The 23,337-nt window shown below is 46.3% G+C and overlaps 1 protein-coding gene across 1 annotated transcript in view; it reads right to left on the reverse strand.

Annotated features, from left to right (window-relative positions):
- The window catches only part of LOC146188491 (uncharacterized), a 206,447-nt gene extending 190,532 nt beyond the window's left edge, over positions 1-15,915 (reverse strand). The window contains exons 1-2 of the mRNA XM_084603795.1: positions 15,705-15,915; positions 208-1,307 (exon numbers count right to left, since the gene is read on the reverse strand). Coding sequence (XP_084459921.1) covers positions 208-1,075 — 868 coding nt within the window. The 5' untranslated portion in view covers positions 1,076-1,307; positions 15,705-15,915. The remainder of the gene's footprint in view (positions 1-207; positions 1,308-15,704) is intronic.
- Between the last annotated feature and the right edge of the window lie 7,422 nt (positions 15,916-23,337).

The following is a 23,337-nucleotide window of genomic DNA, read 5'->3' on the forward strand; positions in this document are numbered from 1 at the left end:
TTGACGGCGCATCGACAGCTGGAGTTCCTCGCCGCATCGCGGGAAGAGGGCGCGGATGAAAGCGGAGCATCCTCACAGCTGGTCGCATTCCAAAACATGGCAGAGCGTCGCCCCCTTGCCGCTTCAAGTAGGCGCGCGTTAGCCCAGCACGTAAACAATCCCACATGAAAACGCCGGAGTAAAAAGAGTACCGGGAGAATCACTCACCGATCATCAGCAGGGAGACGGTGAGGTGTTCGCGTCCGGTCGCCTTGAGCGCACCCAGCACGGTGCCCACGATCGCACAGCACAGACCGACGAACGCGATCATCACTATGAACCACCGGATGCTCACGGTCTGGGTGACCAGGACGCCACAGCAATGCTTGGGCTCCACCACCTCGGTATCCACAACGCAACGGGGCGGCCTAAGCCTAGGCGGCGGTGGAAGGTGCCGCCTCGCAGAAGACGACGGAGGAGGCAGCGTCGCGTACGGTGGCGGCAGGTGCGCATTCAGGATGTCAGGCAGCACTTCGTGGTGCGGCGGGCCCGGCTCCAACCGGGTAACCCCCGCCGCGACGGCGTCGTTCCGGTGCCGAGCCAGCGTGGCCGCTCCTATCCCGGGTCCTGGGCGACCCGCTACGCTCGGGGCACTCACACCGACATCGCAGCAGCTTACCTCCGGCACATCGGAGCTCTCCGGAGGGTCTGATCCGGTGCGGAGCGAGGCGCCCTCGTTCGCCCGATCGCCGCACGGCGCCGCCACCGGGCAGCAGGCGCACGGCTGGTCTACGCCATCTGACGTCATCAGAAGCGTCGACGCGTAGCTGGGCGGCTCTTGGTCCGCATCTCGCTGCGGGCTTTGCACTTCGCCGCCAAACGCTTCGTTCTCATGGCCACCGTTAGATGGCGGAAGGCCATTAACCAAATTCAGTTGCCCTTGCGCGGTACGAGTGTGTTGTTCGGAAATGCCACGTCGCCCCCTCTTTCGGAATGCAGTCCAGTTATTCCGGCGAAGCGGCCGAAAAACAGGTTCATCGTCTGCGTCGACATCCCCGACTGCATCGTCTGCTTCGCCCATTCGGCAGGCCTTCATAGTAGCGGCGGGTCCACTAAAAATATAATAATAATAATGAAGAGCGGAGCGGCGCGTTGGTGGAGTGGCGTGATTTATGCCGCACGAGGTCAGCGGACACGCTGGGCCCTTGTGCCTCGCTCGTCGGGCCGCTTGAGAAGAACGCCGCGGCGTCGGCGACCGGGCAACTGTGTCGGAGCCATTACATCCGGAGGTTGTCTGCTCGGCGCGGTTGTCTCGTCGGCGGAGCTTCCTGCAACGAAATAAGCAAAACAATATAATGCTACGTCTGAAAACGTTGAATCGCTAGTTGGCGCCTCAAAGCAGCAGGGGTGCACCAGCGCTCTCGCACTCCGCATAATCACCGTTCAATGCACGCCTCGCGAAACAACCAGGGGTCACGATTGTCGACGCTCGGGGTCAGGTGGGACAACGCCCTCGGCAGCTCCGCAAGCAGGAATTCCTGCTGTGCTGGCTACCATTAATAATAACCGAAGGATCGTGTTGAGCGTTCCAGTGTGCTACAAGAAACAAGGGCTTGTATAAACCAGGCGTCCACAGTGGTGCCTCGTGCAATGGAGCGTTCTCATCCGATATATCTGCCTACAAGGATTAGTAATAAGTTGGCGCTGCGTTGCCCAGAACAACACGCGTATCTCGGATATGCACAGGACGTTCATCAAGAACGCGTACATCCGCTGGTACGAATATATCGGTAGCTTTACTATCAAAGGATACGATTAGTCATCACGGAGGAATGAGTTCTGTTGTCACATCCACACTAAAGTTACAAACGTACCCTGCGCATTGTATGCAAGAGTGAAAACCATTATTTGTAAGCGGACAATGCGTTTATCCTACCATATTGACCTCACATAGTTAATACATACATGATCATTCACAGGATCCAGATATTTTTCCTTAGACGTCATGCCCTATCAGGAATATATGAACAGCTCTGAACTGGGGCTCACCCTATATTTTAAAACCTGGGTTACTTTATAGACACATGCTTCGATTTGCTCTTTCATTGTATGAATGAGAGAAATTTTGTTCATGATGTAGCCAGCGTACACAATAAATCGACTACAGCCACAAACTGATGTGCTGCAACGTAACTGACACTTGCAAATGCCATGACAAAAATCTGACATCCTTCGTGCATCGAAAAATGTCAGAAAGTTTGGGCAGATATTCGCAAAACTAGGAAAAAGCAATCATGTCGACTCAGGAGAACAGAAAACCAGAGATAAGGTATTCAAAAAAAGAAAAACATATCACAGTTCGGTCAATTTCAGAGTGCTGTAAACGGGAGTAGCAGCTGTGCCTAGCCGGGAAAGGGGTGTGGGGAAGTGACGGTCCATTAACGAAATTTTCCCCTTTTCAGGAAAACAGGGGGAGAAAGTCGTGGAAAAAGAATACGGGTATTGAATTTCTGGCAGGTTCGAATCGCGCCCCAAGCCATCATTTGAAAGCTGCAGATATTCGAGAGTACGTGTCAATCGCGCGCTTTTATTCCTGCATGTGAAAGAGAGTAGTCCCTATTACTTTGCCACGGTTTACCCTATTGTGGGTTAACTCTTGAAGCAGTTGAAGCAGGCACTGTGATTCCAATTCTTCCTATATATTTGAATATCCGTGTTACTATATTGTTATCCACAGGTCTTCGAAAAATGATTATGGCAACATCTCAGCATTCAAAGTGGACTCCCATTTCAAGTTGCTTCGCGCTAGCCGCTCAAGCAGGGATCCTGGTAAGGGACGTCCGGCAACGGGTTTTATGGCCAAAGACCAAGACTGTCGTGGCTTTTGCGACTGCCCGTTCGCACCTGGGAAAATCGCGTCAAAACTCCTTCTTTTTTTTTTCCGGCGGTTTCTTGTTTTGCTGATATGAAGATACAGATGAAAGTTCATTTCATAAAGAACAGTGCGAAATACATTCCGGCAAGAAAGTACATCCATTCGTAAAACAAGAGGAATGCCGATATTTTACGGCTAGCTAAGAAACGCAGACGAAGTCTTTAAAAAAAAAAATCACACAGGGGTTTCATTCTGACTACACCCATGATCGCGCGATGGCTGTACTACGGTATATATTTCGGATTCTACTCGTCGAAATCTTTTCAGTGATATACGACTTGACCTTTTAACGCAAATTGAATTTTTATTCACAGCTTATTAACGGTACTTTAACCTGCAATTAGTGTCATGCAATCGTACCCGCTACGAACTATCCAACGATATATGACGATGCTGTAGCGTAAGTCCAAGTTTTGTCAGTGCACGTTAAAGAACCCCAGGTGGTCGAAATTTCCGGAGTCCTCCACTACAGCGTCTCTCATAGCCTGAGTCGCTTTGGGACGTTAAACCCCACAAACCAACCAAACCAATCACAAAACTAATTACGAGTCAGAGAAGTCCAAGGCAATCATACCTGACACAAGACATGCATCGATATATATGGCATTATACTATGCAGCTTAGTGTTCCATTTTAATCACAATTGTATAATTAATGATACCCAATTAAACCCTTCAAAAGTCCAGATTATATATTGTTAGCATAAACTATTCAACGATATATGACTAAAGCATAAAGTTGAAATTTAATCACAATAACTAATTAACTGGCATTAATTGCGACGAGTAATTAGTTAGGAGTGCATTCATAAATGATTAGTCCTGTTGTCATGCACCGCGATACCTGTTCGCTTATCACGTCATACTAAGCAAGACTTGTGGCTAAGCAGGCTACACATTGGTCGAGCTTCGACTCGTCCGCAGATACCGCAGAAATCCACGGGTTTGTACCTGGAGCAGTAGCGCTACAGGCAGTATATTCTAGGCGTCATAGTAGAGCTAACGCCATGAAATATGGGGGGTAGGCCCCATCTTTAATGGTATGGCGAATTGGCGATACATAATGGCTCCCACGCGCGTCTTCTGTTGGCGAACCTCGTTCGGTTGCATGTGCAGCCTTTATCAAAAGTTCACAGCCCAGAGGGCTTGCTTTTAAGCCGTATAATATATATGACTTCTGTAATAATCGTGGAAGTCCTAGCCATTGAAGAGGGTAGGACGAAAAATTTTCTTGCCTTCAACAAGTATGGGAGCCTGAGAATGCATTACGACCCACATAGTATCGCTCAGAAGTAAACCCCCTGGGCTGTAAACCTTTGATACAGGCTGTACTCTGCTACACGCCTAATCGCTGTAATAGATCAAGTTGTGCCCCTGTTATTTACACGTTCTCATTAGCCTACAGTGGTATAAGCCATCACATTGTATAAAAACACCACCGCGCATAGAAATGTGGCCCCGCTTTTACGTACCAATCCGTGCGAACACGCTGCAAAAAAAGGTAATTCACACGTTTTAAGGTGCATTTGCGTGTCTTATTCACACCCTTCAGAAAGGCTGCATTGAGGTACTGATACGCCCTTTCAATGGGTGCAATGTTGCTTGCTGCACCAGTTAAAAGGGTGTATTACTCCCACAGTGCTCCCTTTCTCTGGGGTGTAGTTAGAAAACACAGAAAAGCTGCTATTTTGTTCGCAGTGGCAGAAGTGGCCTGCCAAGCGCTGTTCGCCGGCGTTGTAATTGTTTCAAGTGCTTAAAGGATCTTTAAGTTCTGATTCAATGCTGTGGGCTACCAGATGAGTCCCCGAACGTATCTGAACCACCTGGATTTTTAAAGGTCTCGACGATATCCGAGTACTGGGGCGTTTTTCGCTTTACTCAGTTTAAATGTCTCTATATCAGTGTAAAATCTTTGAATCAAACCATAGCAACGCTAGTATACATAGTTGCGTAGCTTATGTCCAATATAATAGCACTGGGTGAATTGCAAGTCTTAATTAAACATAGTTATTTAACTGCTATTAAACTTCAGACTATGTGCGACATCATTGAGCCATATATCTTTAGATAGCTGATACTGAGTATAATTGCAGTGCACTAACAGCACGTAATAATTACAACTAATTAATGAGTTGTAATTCAGATTTGGAATGTATTCCGATGATTAGTAATTATGATTAAAATTGAACATTATCAGGTCATATATCGCAGAAATGGCCTCGGAAAATAGAATCCAAAATCAAAAACTAAACATAAAAGCGAAGCAAAACTTAGCTAATACCCGTCACACGGTCATTTTCAAAGGCGATTGAGTCGATAGACGTCGAGATTTTAAATAGCGATTGAACTTGAAGGGGTTGTGCCGCTGCTACACGGCAAAACTCAAAGGCTGTCGAAATAGTTCTGATGTTTGGCGCCAGACTTTTGTGGCGCCACTATCGTTGCTTTCAGTTTTGCTTAAAAATCTAACATCTTTCTATAAATGCGAAATATTATATGACTGTTACCTTTCTTTAGTAACTGCCGGTTTTTAGTTAATTGTTTTAAATAACAATATCAAAAAACTTTGTTTTTGTTTTTTGAAACGCGTGACGTTTGTACGTCTGTGCTTTTCATTGTGTTTGCTTCTCTCGGCGGCGAAGGTTACAAAGGTAGAGAGTGCAGAAATAATGCGCCTTAAAAAAGCGATGCTATTTTTTAATTATTACGCATACTAATATTTTACCTCGTAAAATAAAGATATAAAATAATAACGCTTGTTTATGTTTTTGTATCGTAAACGCGCTGGTGCACGACAGTGCGCGTGGCGCTCCTCGGGTCAACGTACGCTAGCAACCTTGCGCGACGTTCGAAGGCCTTCGAGATCTCGATTGAGTTCTGAGCTGTTCTGTTGACTCGATGGACGATCGACTCAATGGCCATTGAAAAACGCCCGTGTGGCAGCGTTCGAAGGCCTTCGAGTCAATAAACAATCGGTTCGAGGGCCTTCGAAATGCCCGTGTGACAGCGGTATAATGGTATTCGAAGTCAGTTCAGCCGAGTTAGATGGCCAATGTCCATTTTATCGTCACCAGCTATAGCTTCCTCGATCAGGATCGGGCCCATAACCCGTGGATTAGCAGGTGAATACCTTGGCCAAGGCCCACTGCAGCTGGAGTTACCTAGTTCTGGCCTAAAGTAGAAAATAATATGCAAACAGGGATCTAAGTTGTCAAAATAAAAGTAATTCAAGGCATGAGAAATAGCAATGCATGCAACAAACCTGAATAACAATTGAATACACTATTTTGGAAAAAAGCAAGAGGAGATATATAGCTTCCGATGACTCGCAAAATTAAATCCGTATTGCTGTAAATAATAAACCTGACAAAAACTGTGATAAACGCAACTTTGTTACGCTTGAAAGCAGCATGTGCTATCAAGTTCTGTGACCAACCATTTTCGACCAGCTAAGAAAGAAACAAACAGCAAAGGATCCAGGAGGAACATGAATTCTGGTGGGTTACACCCCTATACAACATTGCCAATAACGTGAATACGAACATCAAACCGTTTATATTTTGACAAACGTGGCATTTAGTGCCTGAAAGACACGATTGAAATAGCAAGTTGATGCGAAACTCGCAAATAGCAAACGAAATAAATTACTAAAATTCAAGAAGTGCTACTCCGCTGAACTAAGGCATGATCTGTTCGGAACACATTATTCACCAATATCCTATGGTTTGGATGAAGCCGCAAACCGCATTGCAACATCACTGTTACATGCCATTTTTTTTTTTAACTATAAACCGTGACACTAGTCACTGCTAATGCCATGATTCTCATGCTGCATACAGAAATTTCATTCGTTCTTAAATAAAGTAAGCCTTGAAAGGACGGATGTCAGTTTGTCATTTGCACGAGACATATTCCACTCTTTTGTTATGCAATGAATCTTGGTTGTACGTTGACCTCTACTACATCTTTGCAAAGCTTGTAGACATGCTTGTCCAAGGAACGTAGCCTATGAGATGCTGATCGAACTGAGAAAACATATTTTTCTCTGCCGACAGGCTCAGCACTTCTAGCACTGTCTCTTTTGAAATAAATTGTCTGAATGATTTCAAATTCTGCTCGCAACCGGTTGCAGCCCCTTCTCTGTTCGCTTAATTACCAATTACTCATTTGCTTCCTTCAAAGTAGGGGGCTGCTGCTTATGTGCTATGAATGCGAAATCAATTCTTCATCAATCTAACTTAATCTAGCACAACCGAAATTCGTCACCTTTAATCCAACTTCATCCGCATTAATCGAACGTGATTAACCTTAATCAAACGTAATCACTCTTAATCAATCGTAATCTACTATAATTCAAGTTAATCCAAAGTAAACATCCTTAATCCCACGTAAACTGTTATATTCCAGCTTAAACCATCATAAACGAACTTAATCCGCCCTAATCCAACATTATCATGCTTAATAAAACGTAATACGCCGCAATCGCCCCTTCCCTTGCTCACAAACTCACCGGTAATATAACGCAATGAAACTTAATCCAACTTTCTCCACCTAATCCTCCTTAAGCGACCCATAACCCAACTTCACCCGTTTTAACACGTCATTCATGTGGACGACGCACGACGCCATTACGTCATAAGCACCACACAAGGCCTCAATAATTTTTCCGACACTTTTTTCTCAGTTTTGGGGTACGATGACCGCTCTTCGACCGAGCGATCTGTATACCCTACCCGTAATAATCGGGCGCAGATTCATCAGCCATCCATACTTTAATACACAGAATAAACTGTGCTGAGTTTATATAGTTGGGTTACCGGCGCCTGTATCTGCTCCGGAAATAACAGAGCCGGCACAGAGATATATGCGCAACCGTGCCGTGTGTCCAGTCCAGTCAAATAGCGGCCTCCGCCTTTTGATCAGCCTGTTCCCAAAGTATTCGCGCATCAGTATCTTTTGGGAACATAGCAGAAAAGAAACAGCCACTCTATGCCCGCATGCACGTCGTATGTAATCGCCGCAATGCAAGGAGCACAGTCAGAGTTCGGAATGAGCAATAATGAGCGGAATTTGTGAAATGTGACTCTTAGTGTGGTTTTCACATGGTTTGTACACATGAACCAACAATTTTTGTCTGGATCGTGTTACATGCCGCGCACCTGAACAACCTCCACTTCTCCGTGCGCTCAGCGGTCAACGGGCACGCACTGCGGCAACTGGCTCACTCCCCCCAAGATGGCGCCGCGGAGGCTTCACTTTCGCTTCCAAATAGTACGGATAGGGTACATTTCTGCGCCCACCCGATGCAAGGCGGAAAGCTACATCATCATCAGCAGCAGCGACGGGTGCGCCTTCCACTCCAGCAGTTTCTTCGGTTACAACGCGCAAAAATTGCCGCCGTTGGGGCTCAGTGATCAGGAACATGCTAGCAGAGTCGCGGTGTTCGGCTCCTTACAGAGAGCAGAGACAGCGCGCAAAGTGGAGACACAGAGAGACATTAGACTTTGTTTATATGAAGTAATTACGCGTGTCAACAACTGTCGAACAGCTCTGACAGGAAATCATTATGTACCTCGGGTGATGGTAGCGAAAATCGGCGCGCGCGCGAAATCAGCGAAGCTCGCTACGTGACACAACTGTGCGTGTTGCGCTCAAGGTTTTGATATTTACTTTTCCGCTAAGGCACATGGCTCACGAGGAGGCCTGGAAAAGCTATCAATTCTATGTTGCTCCGGTGAACAGCTAGACGGAAAGAATATTAATGGGCAAACTGTCGGGGACAAAATAAGAAGATTCACAACAAATATAGTGATTAACACGCCAGGCAAGTTACAAAACTCAGACTTGTGAGCAGACCATAAACAAAAACTAATTCAGACAATTTGTAAGAAAATGACGTCTGGTAAGAAATGAAGGACTAAATATCATACGCAACGCACGGCACAGGTACACAAGAGCATTAAGTTAAAGCACCAGGTTCTGGGTGTAATTGACCGAAATTGAACCAATTACATATCCGTGAATCCAGATTTGTTCAGTATGGAACATGCCTTACAGACAGGAATTGACAACTAGTACTTGGACGCGTTACGCACCGGTGCTCGTGGTGCCTTGTTATTCGATGCAATGGATTAACGCGCAAGTTCAATTATATTCAATTAATTCAATTTATTTCACCAAATACACGGTTGGGGCTCTTGAGCAAAAAGCTGCTCGGAGCAGCGTGACGAGGCCCAAGAGACCATAACAAGGCAGAGCAGTGCAAATAAATTGCAAAAGGCCAAAAAAAGAAGAGAAAGAAACAATTGTGATATCCAATAATATCATTGCATATATTGAAATTATATACAAAGAAAACAGAAGTATATGTGAGTTTATAGTGACTCTGTATGGGCAATGTTATTGCCGAACTGTTCGCTATGGAGTATTAATAATAATCACATGTATAAAATTAAAAAAAAATACAAAAATGAAGTCTTAAGCAACATAGTCTCACAGTAGAGATCAATATTAGAAAAAAAAAAAGACATAACGTAATCAAAGGAAGGACAGACATTTGGGCTTGTGTTATATGTTTTGCTTTACCTAATTTCTGTCCCAGTTCCTTTTTTTATTGTGCGTTTAGAAATTGTTCCCGCAAGTCGTTCGTTGTGGGCTTAGCATGGAAATAATACTTGCTTAGCAGGGAGGGGAGGTTGAGTTTCAATGACGGGTGCTTATAATTTGTTCGAAAATGAGGAACGCGATAGTGTTCCGTGTTTCGCGTAGAAACGACTGGTTCGTAGCATTGTAGTGAAATGGTGGCAAAGTTGGCTGTTAAACGATTAACCTGATCGCGCAGTTGTGATTTATACACATGTGAAGTGTTCATTTTGCTCAATTTTGACTGCGGCACTCAGAAAAGCGCCCCTCGCTGACAGCCAGCTCCCCTCGACCGGAGCACGCCCAAACATGCCCCCGCTGTTGTGCCGGGCTGCACGGCCTCAGCTCCAGTGAACAAAAAAGGAAAAAAAGAGACACACGGGAAGCCAAGGTCATAGGTCTCCAACGGAGAGAGCGACCTAAGCCCCCTCCGGCAAAAAGTGGAAGACAGGATGTGTGCTAGAAGGGGCCGAAAAGGAGAGAAAAAAGAAAACCAAAATAAGGAAAAGGTGAAGAGGAAAGTTGAAGGAAAGAATAAGAAGAAAAGAAGCAAGCAACGGGACAAAGAAAAGTAGTAGCCTGAGATGTTCAGAGCAGAGCTGATGGTGATCAATACAGGAGGGTCATTATCCCAACCCTACCATGACGATTCAAAAAGAGGCCGATGAGTCACGTCAGGCCGGTGCTATCCTCACCCCCCGCCGAATGTTTTTTATTATTATTATCTTTTTTTTTTTTTTTTTTACTATAGCGGTTCGGGTGGGTTGACAATGCGTCCCTCCTCAGAGCATGGAAGGGCGCAGCAACAAGGTCACCCTGCAGTCAAAGGTCAGCGAGACAGGAGTTATTGACCTCCGCCTTTATCGTTGCCACCGCAGATGCTTAGCGCACTGGTGAAGGTCGTTGTGAACACGTTGGATTCCCCGTCCCGTTCCGCGCGCTCACTTTCGTTTCCCAATGAGATTTCCAATCCCCTAACCACAATACTCTGCGTCCTGCAGTTAACGTAGTGTCATGACTAGGAACACGTTGCCAGTGGCCACAGTTGAATGCGCATCTAGTAGTTATACAGTCAAACTATTTTGCTTGCTATATATGACCAGACAGAGGAATTATTTACTCTTTGACGCTGTAAGCCAGACGTGTGAACTCTTTTCTATTTTTTAAACCAGACGTCATCTTAAACATGCAGGCGTCACTATACGGATCTTTCCGCACTCTTTCGTAACGCAGCGGAAATTAGTTGTCGCAGCTGTTTTGTTTGTTTGTTTGTTTGTTTCATGCATCCTTCCAGCACCATCTTTCGTCATTTCTGCCCCGGCTTTGTCTACTGCTGAGCAAACACACCCATCTTCCTAATGTGCCAGCGGCGACTATGTCATCCCTTATCGCTTAATCTCACGTATACACCTTATATGTGAACGCAAGGATCCTACGGCATACAACTGAGTCGTCACCAGCCCGTCTTAAATACAAAAGCAAAAAAAATAAAAAGCAGAAATCAATGCGCGGAGACAATATTCGACCGCAATAATAAGGCGGTCGCGACAGGAGCCAGACAGGGATAGCAAAACGTTAAATTCGGCGACTTGGTAGACGTTCACAGAGTAAACAGCGCGAACTACAAGGGACAAGAAAAGAAGTCCTGTCTCGTCTTCTTTTCTTGTCCCTTGTAGTTTGCTCTGTTTACATTATAGACAGATGTTATGGTAGAGAAGGGCAGTCTCCCTGCAGTACCCACACATCTGCAATATGACGCCTCTCCTGCGTTGCATACCGACAATAAAAGGCTGCATGGTACTTCCGCACGTAAGTATACACTTGCAGTGCAAGAAACAGACGCTAGAACGCCACGGATACTTCACTATTACTAATGAGGCCATTTCTAACGGAATGCGATATTTAGACACCTTTTACAAGTGGACATATACTCCCGCTGCGTCTGTCGCCTACAGGAGTCAGTCCACTCCGTGACCCCGGGGGTTATCATACTCGTCCAACAAAGAAAAAAAATCTTAGCAACCCATCTTTGAGAAACGTTTTCAAGCACTTACTTTTACATGTGCCCGCGGTCGCAACCGGCTATTACACGAGCGAGGTATACGATAAGCTCGCCCGCAAACTATCAACTATAAGGATTCAGTCTTATCGATGCTCAGTCGTGGATGAGAACTTACTTGGCATGAGACGACCGTTAGGTGTGATGATACGAAGGAAAGAATCGGAACTCCTTTTGCCACTCATCGGCGCCGAGGAGGTCGTTTCCAACGCCAGGAGCGCTTGCGACTCCCGACCGCATCACGCTCACTTTCCGCGGTGTCAGAGGTGGAAGCTTTGCGATCAGCCGCCGAGGAAAGAAAAGGGGTTCGCGAAGGTCTCCGGCGAGAGCGCTTTGCATCTCGGGCAAGGGATTAAACGGTGCCACGAGGCGCTTAGCATTTCAGCGGTTATGGGAAGAAGAGCACTGCGTTCCTTGACACTTCCAAGCACACTGCAAAAACAGGGCACGAGCAACGGGGTGGCGTCGCATGTGTGATTCCGTGACGTCGATCACGACATTCACGGTCGGGCTCCGGTTGGCAGCTGAATAGGCCAGTGTCACGATATCAAGCTGTATAGAGACAGTCCGAAAGCGCTATTGTCGCGCGCATAGGCAGCGCGCCAGCAGGTGTTATAGATTAAAACAAACACTGGCATAGCCTGTCAGACAACTGCGGCTAGACGAATGCAAGGCGCCAAGAGCAGCTATATAGGATCGACCACATTCTGATGCACGCCAGTTTAGGTTACGCGGCAACTACCTTTTGTCAACACTTTAGCATACCGCTTATTTTATCCTGCGCTGTGATGGATAAAAAAAAAAAGGAATGTTTAGATCGCTGAAAATTGTCGGAAAGTTTCAGTACCTGGCCGCGAAAACAACAAAAAAAAAAAAAAAAATGGACACACACACACAAAAAAAAAAAAGGTGCCTTTTTCTTTTTTTCCTGCAGGCTGTTTGCTTCTCCACAAAGCTTATTGGAGATCCTCAGCTCGATTATAGGCTTTCGCTATAGCTATTTCGGTTCTCCTCTTCTTAGGGGCAAGCGCGACAGGCTACGTCCTGAAACAAGTGCGTGATTCATAACAGCATTATTAAATCAGGTAGATTCCTTTGTTACATATATATATATATATATATATATATATATATATATATATATATATATATATATATATATATATATATATATATATATATATATATATTTTAAGTCACTTGAAGCACGAATTTGTCCAAATACTGCCTCCCACGTTCATAAATGTATTTGTGTCTGCAACGCACTCTGGCCAATCCCCCACCCTATAGGTATAATTTGCCATTATACTGAGCCCATCATGATCATCATCACAAAGAGCGCTGGCTTCGTCGTCACCAGGAAGGAAACTTGCATCGCGAAGGCAGCGCAATGGCCACGACAGCTGAATACTAAGTCGTGGATGGCCACGACAGCTGAATACTAAGTCGTGGAGTCGATTCCTGACAACATTCTGATGGAGCCCATAACCGTAGAGCGCCCCTGTGCCGTGCTGGTGCATGGTTACGAGGCTCGACTGCTGAGACAAAGCATGGGGCCGCGTAACGGCGGAAGCAAATTGAATATATTTTGCAAATAATTATTTCCAACATCTGAGCAACCCCCGTACGGTCTAAATTCACCCGCGGGCAGCCCTTCACTGCTTGCTTCGTGCCTTCTCACGAAGCACGGTCGACGAGTCCAAAAAAACTGCCACACTTACGGCGCCATTTACCCTGCCATTATGAACTATGTTCTATACGCCCGATGACGTGTGCTTCAGAGGAAGCCCCCTCATTGTACAACATAAACAATGGCCACGTGGTGTTTGTAAGTTAATTTGGACGATATTAACAAGGAGCTTTGCACTAAGGGGTCTTGCTGTAGTATTTATCCGCTGGCTCTGTTCATTCTATTTCTCAGGTGCTGTGCCCAATTCTTTCGCTCTTCTTCCCTTTCACCACTACGCCGTTCAGGTGTTCATGGATCGTTACTGCGGCGTTCATCAAAGGCAATGTTTTCAAGAACACCGGATGGTCCGAATTAAACCGGAGCTCCATTACGACGACCCTAACCGTTAAAAAGGGTATAAACACGCGGCAAATGCACTGGCCAACAACAGTGGTACGGAGCGCCCATTGACGTCACACTGATTGCATGTGGGAAAGAGCACATATATTGAAAGCGTCAGCGTGGTCCTTGTGGTGATTTCTCGTATTGCAGGGTTCGCGGTTCGGATAACAAGCACAGCAAGGCCGTTGAAAAACGAAGTTTTTGTTTCGCCATTCGAGTATGCGCATTCAGTCGCGTTTTGTTTTCTCGCGCGAGAGTTTCGGAGAGCAACCAGGCATGCCGAGAATTTAGCTCCTTTTTCCTAATTCCCGGGTACTCGCGGACTTGAGCATTTCAAAGCGGGGCAAAGTGCGCATTCACGCACGAACAAGCAGAGTGCACTTGCCAGTGTTTCTAAACTTAGCGCGTACACAGCGACTACATAGACACGAAATTGTGGTGACATTATTTTTCTTGTTACTGATGCGCAAGTGATAATTGTATATCGATCTGCATGCAATTTTCCCTTACGATCGTTAATTTATAACTGAATTTTCTTTCCACACCAGTTTCGGTTTCGATATCCGAGAGATGGCTGTGACGTCACAATCATGCCTTGATACGCAGCATGAAAATAACAGCGATATAATAGCTCATTCCTCGCTTGTATGATTCCTGTTCTTGAAGCATGCTGGCTTTATCATTGTAGTGAATCAAATGACAGAGCAATGATTATATCGCTGAATTTTCATCCCTCACGCGACCTAGACTTGACTGTGACGTCACAATCATCACTCTGCTGTTGAAACCAAAACAGGTGAGAAACGAAATTCGATTATAAATTATTCAGCTGTCATAGGCGAACGTGACGTAGTGATCCGTCTACAGTAATGGCCTAGGCTTCATTTGATAAAACACGAACCCAAAAATTAGATGTCTATAGTACTTTCAAGTGGCTGCCTGGGCTCAACAAAGAAGCACAACTAGAAAGCAGCAATGGCTGTTTACAATCCCCATTTCAGCCCCGTTTCGTCTTTTTGGAGTACAATTTCTATTTTCGTCAATCACGAATATGCCCTGGCGGAAAGAATTTTAAGTCGCTTGTCATGTGCAGTTCATACGACTTGAGCGAAAGCTGTAGCCTAACCTTAGCGCTCATCCAGGCGTCTTGTGGCGTGGTCGAAAAAATATTGTAACTGTTCCTAATGATGCGTCAAATGTTCAAGCACGGCGAAAGATACTGGACGGCAAGCAATAAACTAAAAGTGGCCCACAGCTATACTACTCAAAGCAAGTAATAGTTAAGAAATGGTAAAAGGTCTAAAGGAGAAGGCGGGATAACCAAATAGTTCAATACTTGGGAGCACCGCAGCGTGGTCTGCGATCCACTAATGAAGTGCTCTCAGCAAAGTTCCCATTTCGGTTCAACTTATCCTCTTTGTCTTACACGATACAAAGTTATTATTCGTTGCTTCAGCTATTGGCTGTGCTAAACCGCGTGTGCTAAACGAGCATAGAAACCACACTTTGGGTGCATGTTTTTCTTTTACGGACGGGTGAGACATCATAAACTACGCATACTCTACATGAGTCACCGCGCTATACTAGCTCAAGACCACTAAATCATTCATCAATCTATTTTCTTTTTTGTGTGTGTGTGTGTGTGTCACCTGTCTCGGTTTCAACAACTGAGAGATGCCGTCTGTGGCGTCAAAGTTGCTTCTATGTCCACTACCGCTTCTTCGCTAATTGCGATTCTTGCCCTTGATGCAGGTACGCTTCAGCCTTGTTGTAAATCAGAACGGCGAAGAAGCGATTATGTCATAATTTCCGGAGAACCCATATTCGTATTCGGCAGCGTTGAACGGCTTCATTTTTTGATCTTTCAATTGCAACAGGTCGAACTAAAGGCAATCTATCTTCAGGGCTCTCAACACTAATCTACACTACGATAAAAGTGATCGAAGATCCTAAATCACCTCGCCATGAATTCAAGCAGCATCAGGAATACAGTCCAACAAGCACAGCTTGACCACTCACCTTACTCTGTCGATGCATATGCGATGAAGCGCCGGATGACGCAGTTCAGGCTCCTGGAAGTCCCGCAAGTGCTGGAAACAAGATCAGCGCTCCCGCACGTCGCCGACGCACGTACACTCAGCCGAGTTAGCCGAAACAAAGGGGGAAGGAGAGAACACGACCCCACTGCGTCGGCTTTCCTTCTGGGAAGATGCCGCCAATGTGCGCAGTGCAGCAGACGTCCGGCGAAATTGGCGCGCTACAACGACGGCGGGCGAAAGTGTTCTATCAACGCTGCGTCTGGTGTGTCTGAAGATAGCGGTAGGGAGATTGCGACACGATCCCACCGCCGCTTCCGCAGACGATCACGCAGCAAGGGACGTACACAGTCAACGCACAGGGTCGCCCCACGCAACAGGCGAGCGCTCAGCGAGAGGGGAGAAGGCGCGCCCGACCGTCAACAGACGTCGTATTCGGCACGTTGCACAGACACGTCCGAACTGACGCCGCTCTCTGAAGGGTCTGCTTGGGGTGTGTGCTGCGCTCCCCAAAGCAACTTTCTCTTCACTTCCTCCCCTCTTCGCCCCCTGAACCCTCATCCGTTGGAGACGGGAGGTTCGCGCGCTTTCGGCCCGTCCCTGAATCCCCATTGGTCCGTGACCGCGGCGGGGTGGCGGGGTTGCATGAGCGCGCGCGCGCGCACGGGAGCGTGCAGTCCGATGGAACGTGCGCCGTATGGCGGGGAATGCTTGCCTCCTTATCATCTTTTTAGCTTGACATCTGGTGGAGCTCTTAACCACGGAAGGAGCTCTATGCGTCCTTGATGTGTCAGGGTGAGTAACGTGTCCCAGCACATAAGCATGCGTGGAATAACCGGAAAATATGCAACTTAATCCTTTGATTGAATTTAGCGTACTCGAATTTTAAATGTTCCTTGAGGTCCGCTAGTTGACTTCTCTGCAAATGTACAATCACCGTAGTATCGGAACAAGTGGCAGTGTAGTTGCCTGCTGAAACAAGGTGGCAAAACGGCCGAGAATAATCGCATTCACGCCAAGTACTGTTTTCATCTAGTTTGTCTACTGCACTCCTTCACATACATAAATACATGTGGCCGGCGTACATCTCCCGGGAGCACTTAAGTGCCACATATTTCGTCCGTGGTTAATTGGCGTTCTGATAATAAATCATGATTCAAAAAGCAGCACCCGAAGCTTTTTTATTATTCATTTATTATCACTGCTCTTGAGTAAGGCTCGCACAAAAACAGCCCTCGCATATACAAACACGCCGTGCATATAGCCCCATAGAACACCGTATGAATCCGTTACTCAAGGCACCTACGCTGGCGTTGAGAATGCACGCGCTCTCCTGGTACCCAGGAGATGGCAACTATATGTATATGGGCATGACTGAAAGAATGTTGGTGAGTAAGGAACAGCACATCCGCTGATTCGCAGCTCACAACACAAGAGGTCAAGAAGGCTCATTTTATAAACACACACACACACACACACACACACACACACACACACACGCACACGCACACACACACACACACACACACACACACACACACACACACACACACACACACACACACACACACACTTCCGCAATTGCATTTAATGTTCTTTATCCCAATAATCACCATAAAAAAATTCCTGTAAATGCCAACAGTATAAAAAAAACGTTTGTCTTGCACTCGTAGGCTGCTCGCCCCTTTTAAATTCTTTAATAACGAGTCTCTCATTTCCCTATATATATATATATATATATATATATATATATATATATATATATAGGGAAATGAGGGACTCGTTATTAAAGAATTTAAAAGAGCGAGCAGACTACGAGTCTGACTACGACTACGATATATATATATATATATATATATACGTCAGTCGAGACAACAATTAACTCGTGTCGTAGTTGCCTACTGTATACCAGTGTTCCTGCCCGGCTCCTGGTACAGGCCCGCTGTTCTACTAGCCACGTATCTGCGAGGGACCGACGCTTGTCTTTGCAATAGCCGCATCGTGATCCGCAGTCGTTGGACTCTCGCAGTACCCGGTGGATCAATTTGGTGTTTGTTTAGTTTTCCCTCTCTCGTATATTTATGTGCTGTTGTGATTAGGTCTCTCTTTGTATTATATCATCGATTTAGGTGATCTGTGCTTACATTGCGTTACAGGTGCATTCGAATAACTGGTGTGAAATTCCTCTGTATCGCCTTTCACTGTATAAAGTTTCAACTGTTGACTCTGACTCCCGGTCGATTGTCTGGCGTGCAACCGGTGAAAGCTGGGCAACAGACGTTCAACCTTTTGTCACTATGAATAGCTGGGTTTCGGCTGAGTTCCTCACTCAAGTCGAGGACATATTTTGTGAGATCTGAAGAGCTATAGTAGGATATAACTTTAAACAGCAGCAGTTCCTAACTATGGGCCATAGCACTCGGCGGTTGTACTACTACGCTTACCGTAAACAAAAGTATAGTTTGAAATTCGATCGTGAGAAGGAAGCCATAGAAATTCTTGAGCTTGTAATTTACGAAACCAGAAAAGTTTTAACAGCGGGCTAAATTTCACCACGGTGGAATTGTCAGTGGTAGTTACGGCACACCTGAGTTGTGTACATTTATAACCCGACAAGTTCTAAAGGTACAGTCGTGAGCAAAAGTGGTATACAACACTTTGGATTTGGCGTGGCTCTAGAAAACTGCATTTAAACGCCACCTAGTGACAGCTGCAGGAACAGCTACAGTAACGCATGCATGTTGATAAAATGTGGCATCGCGACGGACTGTCTGAATCCCAGGTAGCTTTTGCCAGATGGCGTCGCAATGCAGTTTTCCCGAGCTCCGCCAATGGCTATGTGTTGTATACCTCGTTTGCTCACGACTGCACATGTCTGGGAGTACCCACATCGTACTAAATGGGGCATATGTTCGCTGACAAGCAGTTGCTGCTACTCGGGTTCTTTGACCAATCCTTAGGATTTAGGAGCTGCTGAAGAAATCGAAAGGGTTTCAACAGAGAAACAACGTTAGCCATCCTCGTTTAAGCATACTTTCGAGAAGGCGCCCTTGTAAGCGTGTTATCGAATGTTCCTTCGCTGAGAACGAACGGACAAATGTCATTTTACTGACCCTTTTTCCCAATGCCGCTGGGCACCTTCATCGCCATCACCACAACTGCGTCCACTGTGGGGAGAATACCTATTATGAGCAGTCAATCTGGTTCTAGTTTCAGCCACAAATAATCCTTCGCAAATTGCCTAACCTCATGAGCCGAACTAACCTGCCACTTCCCGAACTGCTGCGCTTGTCTTCGTTTGGAAAGCGGAACAGAAGAGATCTTAATAAAATGACATATTTTCATCTTTTGTTCGTTTTTTGCGATGCTCTGGGAACATCCTGATAGCAACGCCTGCTGCATAGCCAAACCGAAAAGGCTTTAACATCCCAGCCAGCACAGACCATCGGCCCAATATTGGTATTATGTTGGTAATGCAGTAGTCCTAGATGTTGTGCCGGATATCGCCAACATAATACCAACATTGTGCAAATATTTTGTGCTGCCTGGGATGGAAATAAATGTATGCCCTTTAGAGATAGGATGAGCAGAGCTCTGTACGCAACAAATCAAGAAGTATAAAGATCGTCACGACCATTTCAGGGAGCGAAGATGGAATACGAAGGCTAAGCTGGGAGGACCAAGGTCTGTTGAAAGAGGTTTTTATATAGCACGTTGAAGCTTCGAAACACTGTTCCAGCAGTGCCTCGAGGAAGTATATTCCAAACACACGAAAGTGTGCTGAAAGGGAATTAAAGGGGCAAACCGCTTCACTGATCTTGTTTGAATATGGATAGTATGTGAGATCTGCAATGCGCATTCAGGGCCATCAATGTGCTTCTGCGACCGACGGAGGAGAAAAAAAAACACGTTGTTGCCTTTGTTTGATTTTACGTTTTTCCCTCCCTCTCTCTCTCTCTCTCTCTCTCTCTCTCTCTCTCTCTCTCTCTCTCTCTCTCTCTCTCTTATACCCACTGCAGGGCGAAGGCCTCTCCCATATTTCTCCAATTAACCCGGTTCTGTGCTAGCTGCATCCACTTGACCCCTGTGAACTTAAACTCAACCGCCCACCTAACTTTCTGCCGCCCCCTACTACGCATTCCTTCCCTTGGAATCCAGTTTGTTACCCTCAGCGACCATATCCTCTCTTCGCACTACATGTCCTGCCCATGCCCATTTCTTCTTAATTTCCGCTAGAATGTCGGTAACTTGAGTTATTTCTCTGACCCACTCTGCACGCTTTCTATCTCTTAATGTTACCCCTACCATATGTATGTATATATATATATATATATATATATATATATATATATGAAGGAAAGAAGCCAACAGTCGGCGAGGCCATATATATATATATATATAAAGAGACAGAGAGAGTGAGAGAGAAAACAGGGGAACGGGCAGTGGGAAGGGTAAATACCGAAGTGCAATAACGATTAAACCTGGTGTCTGGCAACCTTTCTGCATTCCGGCTGAGACGGGTAAGATAAAGTGCAAGTGATCGAGTGTAATGATCCAGACGTGCTGCCAGAACCACTGATGTACACGCGTAACATGGCAGGCGGGATGTTGTTTGCAGCTCAGCTGCGTATACGTTTCGAAATGCTGGTGGCATATGAACCCGAACTCTTAAATAAAGCGTTTTTCTCTCTTCTCTTCGAACTGTTTGTGCCGCGAGCGCCCCGAACCACCCTCCGCGCCACGGGATGCCACCCTTGTCGGGGACGCGGCAATCTCGTTGACAGAAAACGCGCTTTGCTCGAACAATTTGACATGTTTATAAAGGTCGCGAAGAGCCACTGTTCCCCTTTCGCCTTGTTGGAACTCAAGGGTGGTCGCGACTTGACCACCCACACGACAGCCAACGGTACACGAGCGTTTTCCCCTGGCAGCTGAACAGAACGGCTGCTCTCTAGGAACTGGGGCTTTCGTCTTCTGTTTAACCAACCTTCCCTAAATACGCGACCCTTACCTCGCAACAAGTGTCGTCTCCCATTCGCTAACAGTCGGAACGCCTTCAACGAGGGGGTGTAAGCTCACTTGATGCGACGAGAAGGTATTAGCTACGAACAAGGCCCTGGTGTTAACCCTTCTCAACACACGAAAGAAATTCAATATATATAATTTCGGATATTATATACCATATTTTGTGCATTTAGTTGTAAGCAAACATAATCATGGAATGCAAGGCTGGTTTTTGGAAATGATGTCTGGTGACAGGTCGCAACAATGCTTTAATTAGATTAGTGAACAACGGGTGGCGTATAAAGCCCTCGATTTATGGCATTTATAACTTGCCAAAAAACTTCCAGCCGGTAGTAAAATCGACACACGTGGACGCCTTGTGGCAGTAATACGACAACGGGTTATACAAACTATGCGTAAAATATATGACTAAACACTACGTGCGTGTCTGTGTTGAGGGCCTATTCTGTCTAAACTCAACAAAGTGAAAAAAAAAAAATCAAAAAACAAAAAAAAAAGAAGGCAGTCTTCTCCGTTTTTTTTTTTTTTTCGTTTTTTTTTTTCTCTTTACAATGCAAGAAGGTGTGATGATGTGTGACTGAATAGGTGTTTCCCCACGTAAACTGAAATATTTTGGCACAAAAGTTAATAGGAATCCCTATAAACAGTAGAATGGAGGATGTAACCCAGCAGAATCCAAACCAGGCCTAAAAACTTCATGACGAAAATTGCAGTCGAGGAACAACATTTTAAGTTAGAGAGCACCACAGTGCGTGAAAGAAAATGATCGATCTCAAACCGACGAGTAGCTTCCAATGCGCACCGAACCGCTCGAATTGTGCCGGAGGACAGCGCGCGTTGTTACACGGAAATGTAAAACAGGGCAGTTCATCACGGATTCAAATTAAATGCTATAAACGTGGTCAGGGAGGGGAGAACGATTCTTAATCGCTCCTCTCTTCTGCGAGGTGCCGCGGAATGCAGTCGATGGCAGAAAAAGAGCGACGAGATTTCGCTACACGACAGCCTGGTCTCATGCCTTTGTCTTGCTCGAGCTAATTAATGACAATCATGATGACCCCGCCCCTTTTGAACTTTGCCCTCTCTTCTCAGGAAACAGCGGTTCTGCGAATCCTCGCTAAGTCGGACTCTGCGCGGTAGACTACGCGAACGTCGGGCCCGCAGCAGGCTGTGCACATAGTGTCGCCCGCGGGGTCGTTAGCCTTCCCCAGCGGCCGGACGTCTCCTAACGACTGGGGCCTCCCGTCCGGGCCGTTCGCTCTGCCACCCCGTTGCGTGCAGCGTTTACAATGCAGCCAGAGACGACGCGTCAAAACTGCAACGCTGCACATAAATTCGAAAATGCGATCCTGCTGCGCGCAAGGCAGAAAGGAGGCTAACCAATACGGGGCTCTCTTGTCTCCCCCCCGCACTCTGGCGAGCAGCAGTCGTAGCGGAGCGCACAAGCGCGGGGTTGGAATGAAAAGGAGAAAAAAAAAAAAAGATCATGAAAAGAATAGTGTGCCAGGCAGAGTCGGCAGCTGCGGCGCAGTTGAACGGCTTCGCAGCGGTGGTGGCCCAGCCGGGACGTTGGAGCCTGGGGCCCCATATATATATTTTTCCTGCTTGCAAGCTGCGCAGTTGCCACCACCGCCTCCTGGGCACACATGCATCTCGGGTCCTTTGTTACTGCTCAAGCCCGCGCGTGCCAGGGAAAGGGGGAGGAGGGGAGAGAAAAAAAAGGCCCAGGTTTGGAAGACCGGCCGTCTTTCATCTCCCTCGCGGCCGACCGTTTTCCTTTTATTCCGAGTTCCTCGTGTCCTTTCGCTACTGCTGTGCTTTTCTTTTTTTATATATCTGATTTTCCTTTCCCGTACTGGCGGGAATCTAGGCATGATTAAAAGAGCCGTCCTCTTCGCGCCAGTTGCGTCCGACTGCTAGGGCACCGTGCGCCGATCAAATTGGGTCAATTGTGGATTAAGCCGGTTCCTTCTGATGCAGTGACCCTGTGTCGCGACGTTATTGTTGCTTAATTACGTAAAATAGTTGGTAACCAGGGCTCCGTAGTCACTTGACATCCACTTTATGTTCGTCGTTATCTCGCCGGCAGGTACCTTGCCGTTGGTGCAGCTTACAAGAAAAGGTTAGAATTCTTGCAGAAGCTTTGCGACCTAATTTCTCGGATTCAGCCGAAGTGGCCTTCCTCAACTGCTAACAAAAAAAAAACAAAAAAAAAAAAAACAAGAACAACAAAATTTCTTTGTCACTGGGTTTCGAGCCCTGGCCGAGCAGTTTTCAGAAGCGTCGTTAAACGCGTTACCTCCATGATCTCGAGTAATTTGATAGGTGGAAGCGCTGGAACCGCATGTGCTAGTGCCATCCGGTTCAGGTGTTTCCACCAGTCACTGACTCGAGGGCAGAAAGACAGCGGCACTTCTGAAAAAGACGCAAATTCGGAATCCGGATATATTTCCGCTGACCCGTACGTTAGACTATATATAATGTGCCATCCACCTTGGTAGTCGGTCGCTTCATGTGTATCATCATCATCTGCCTGACCTTACCCACTGTAGGGCCAAGTCCCCTCCCATACTTCTCCAATTAACCCAGTT

The sequence above is a fragment of the Amblyomma maculatum genome, chromosome 5 (genome assembly GCF_055883805.1).
Source record: "Amblyomma maculatum isolate TAMU_Amacu chromosome 5, ASM5588380v1, whole genome shotgun sequence".
NCBI classification, from domain to species: Eukaryota; Metazoa; Arthropoda; class Arachnida; order Ixodida; family Ixodidae; genus Amblyomma; species Amblyomma maculatum.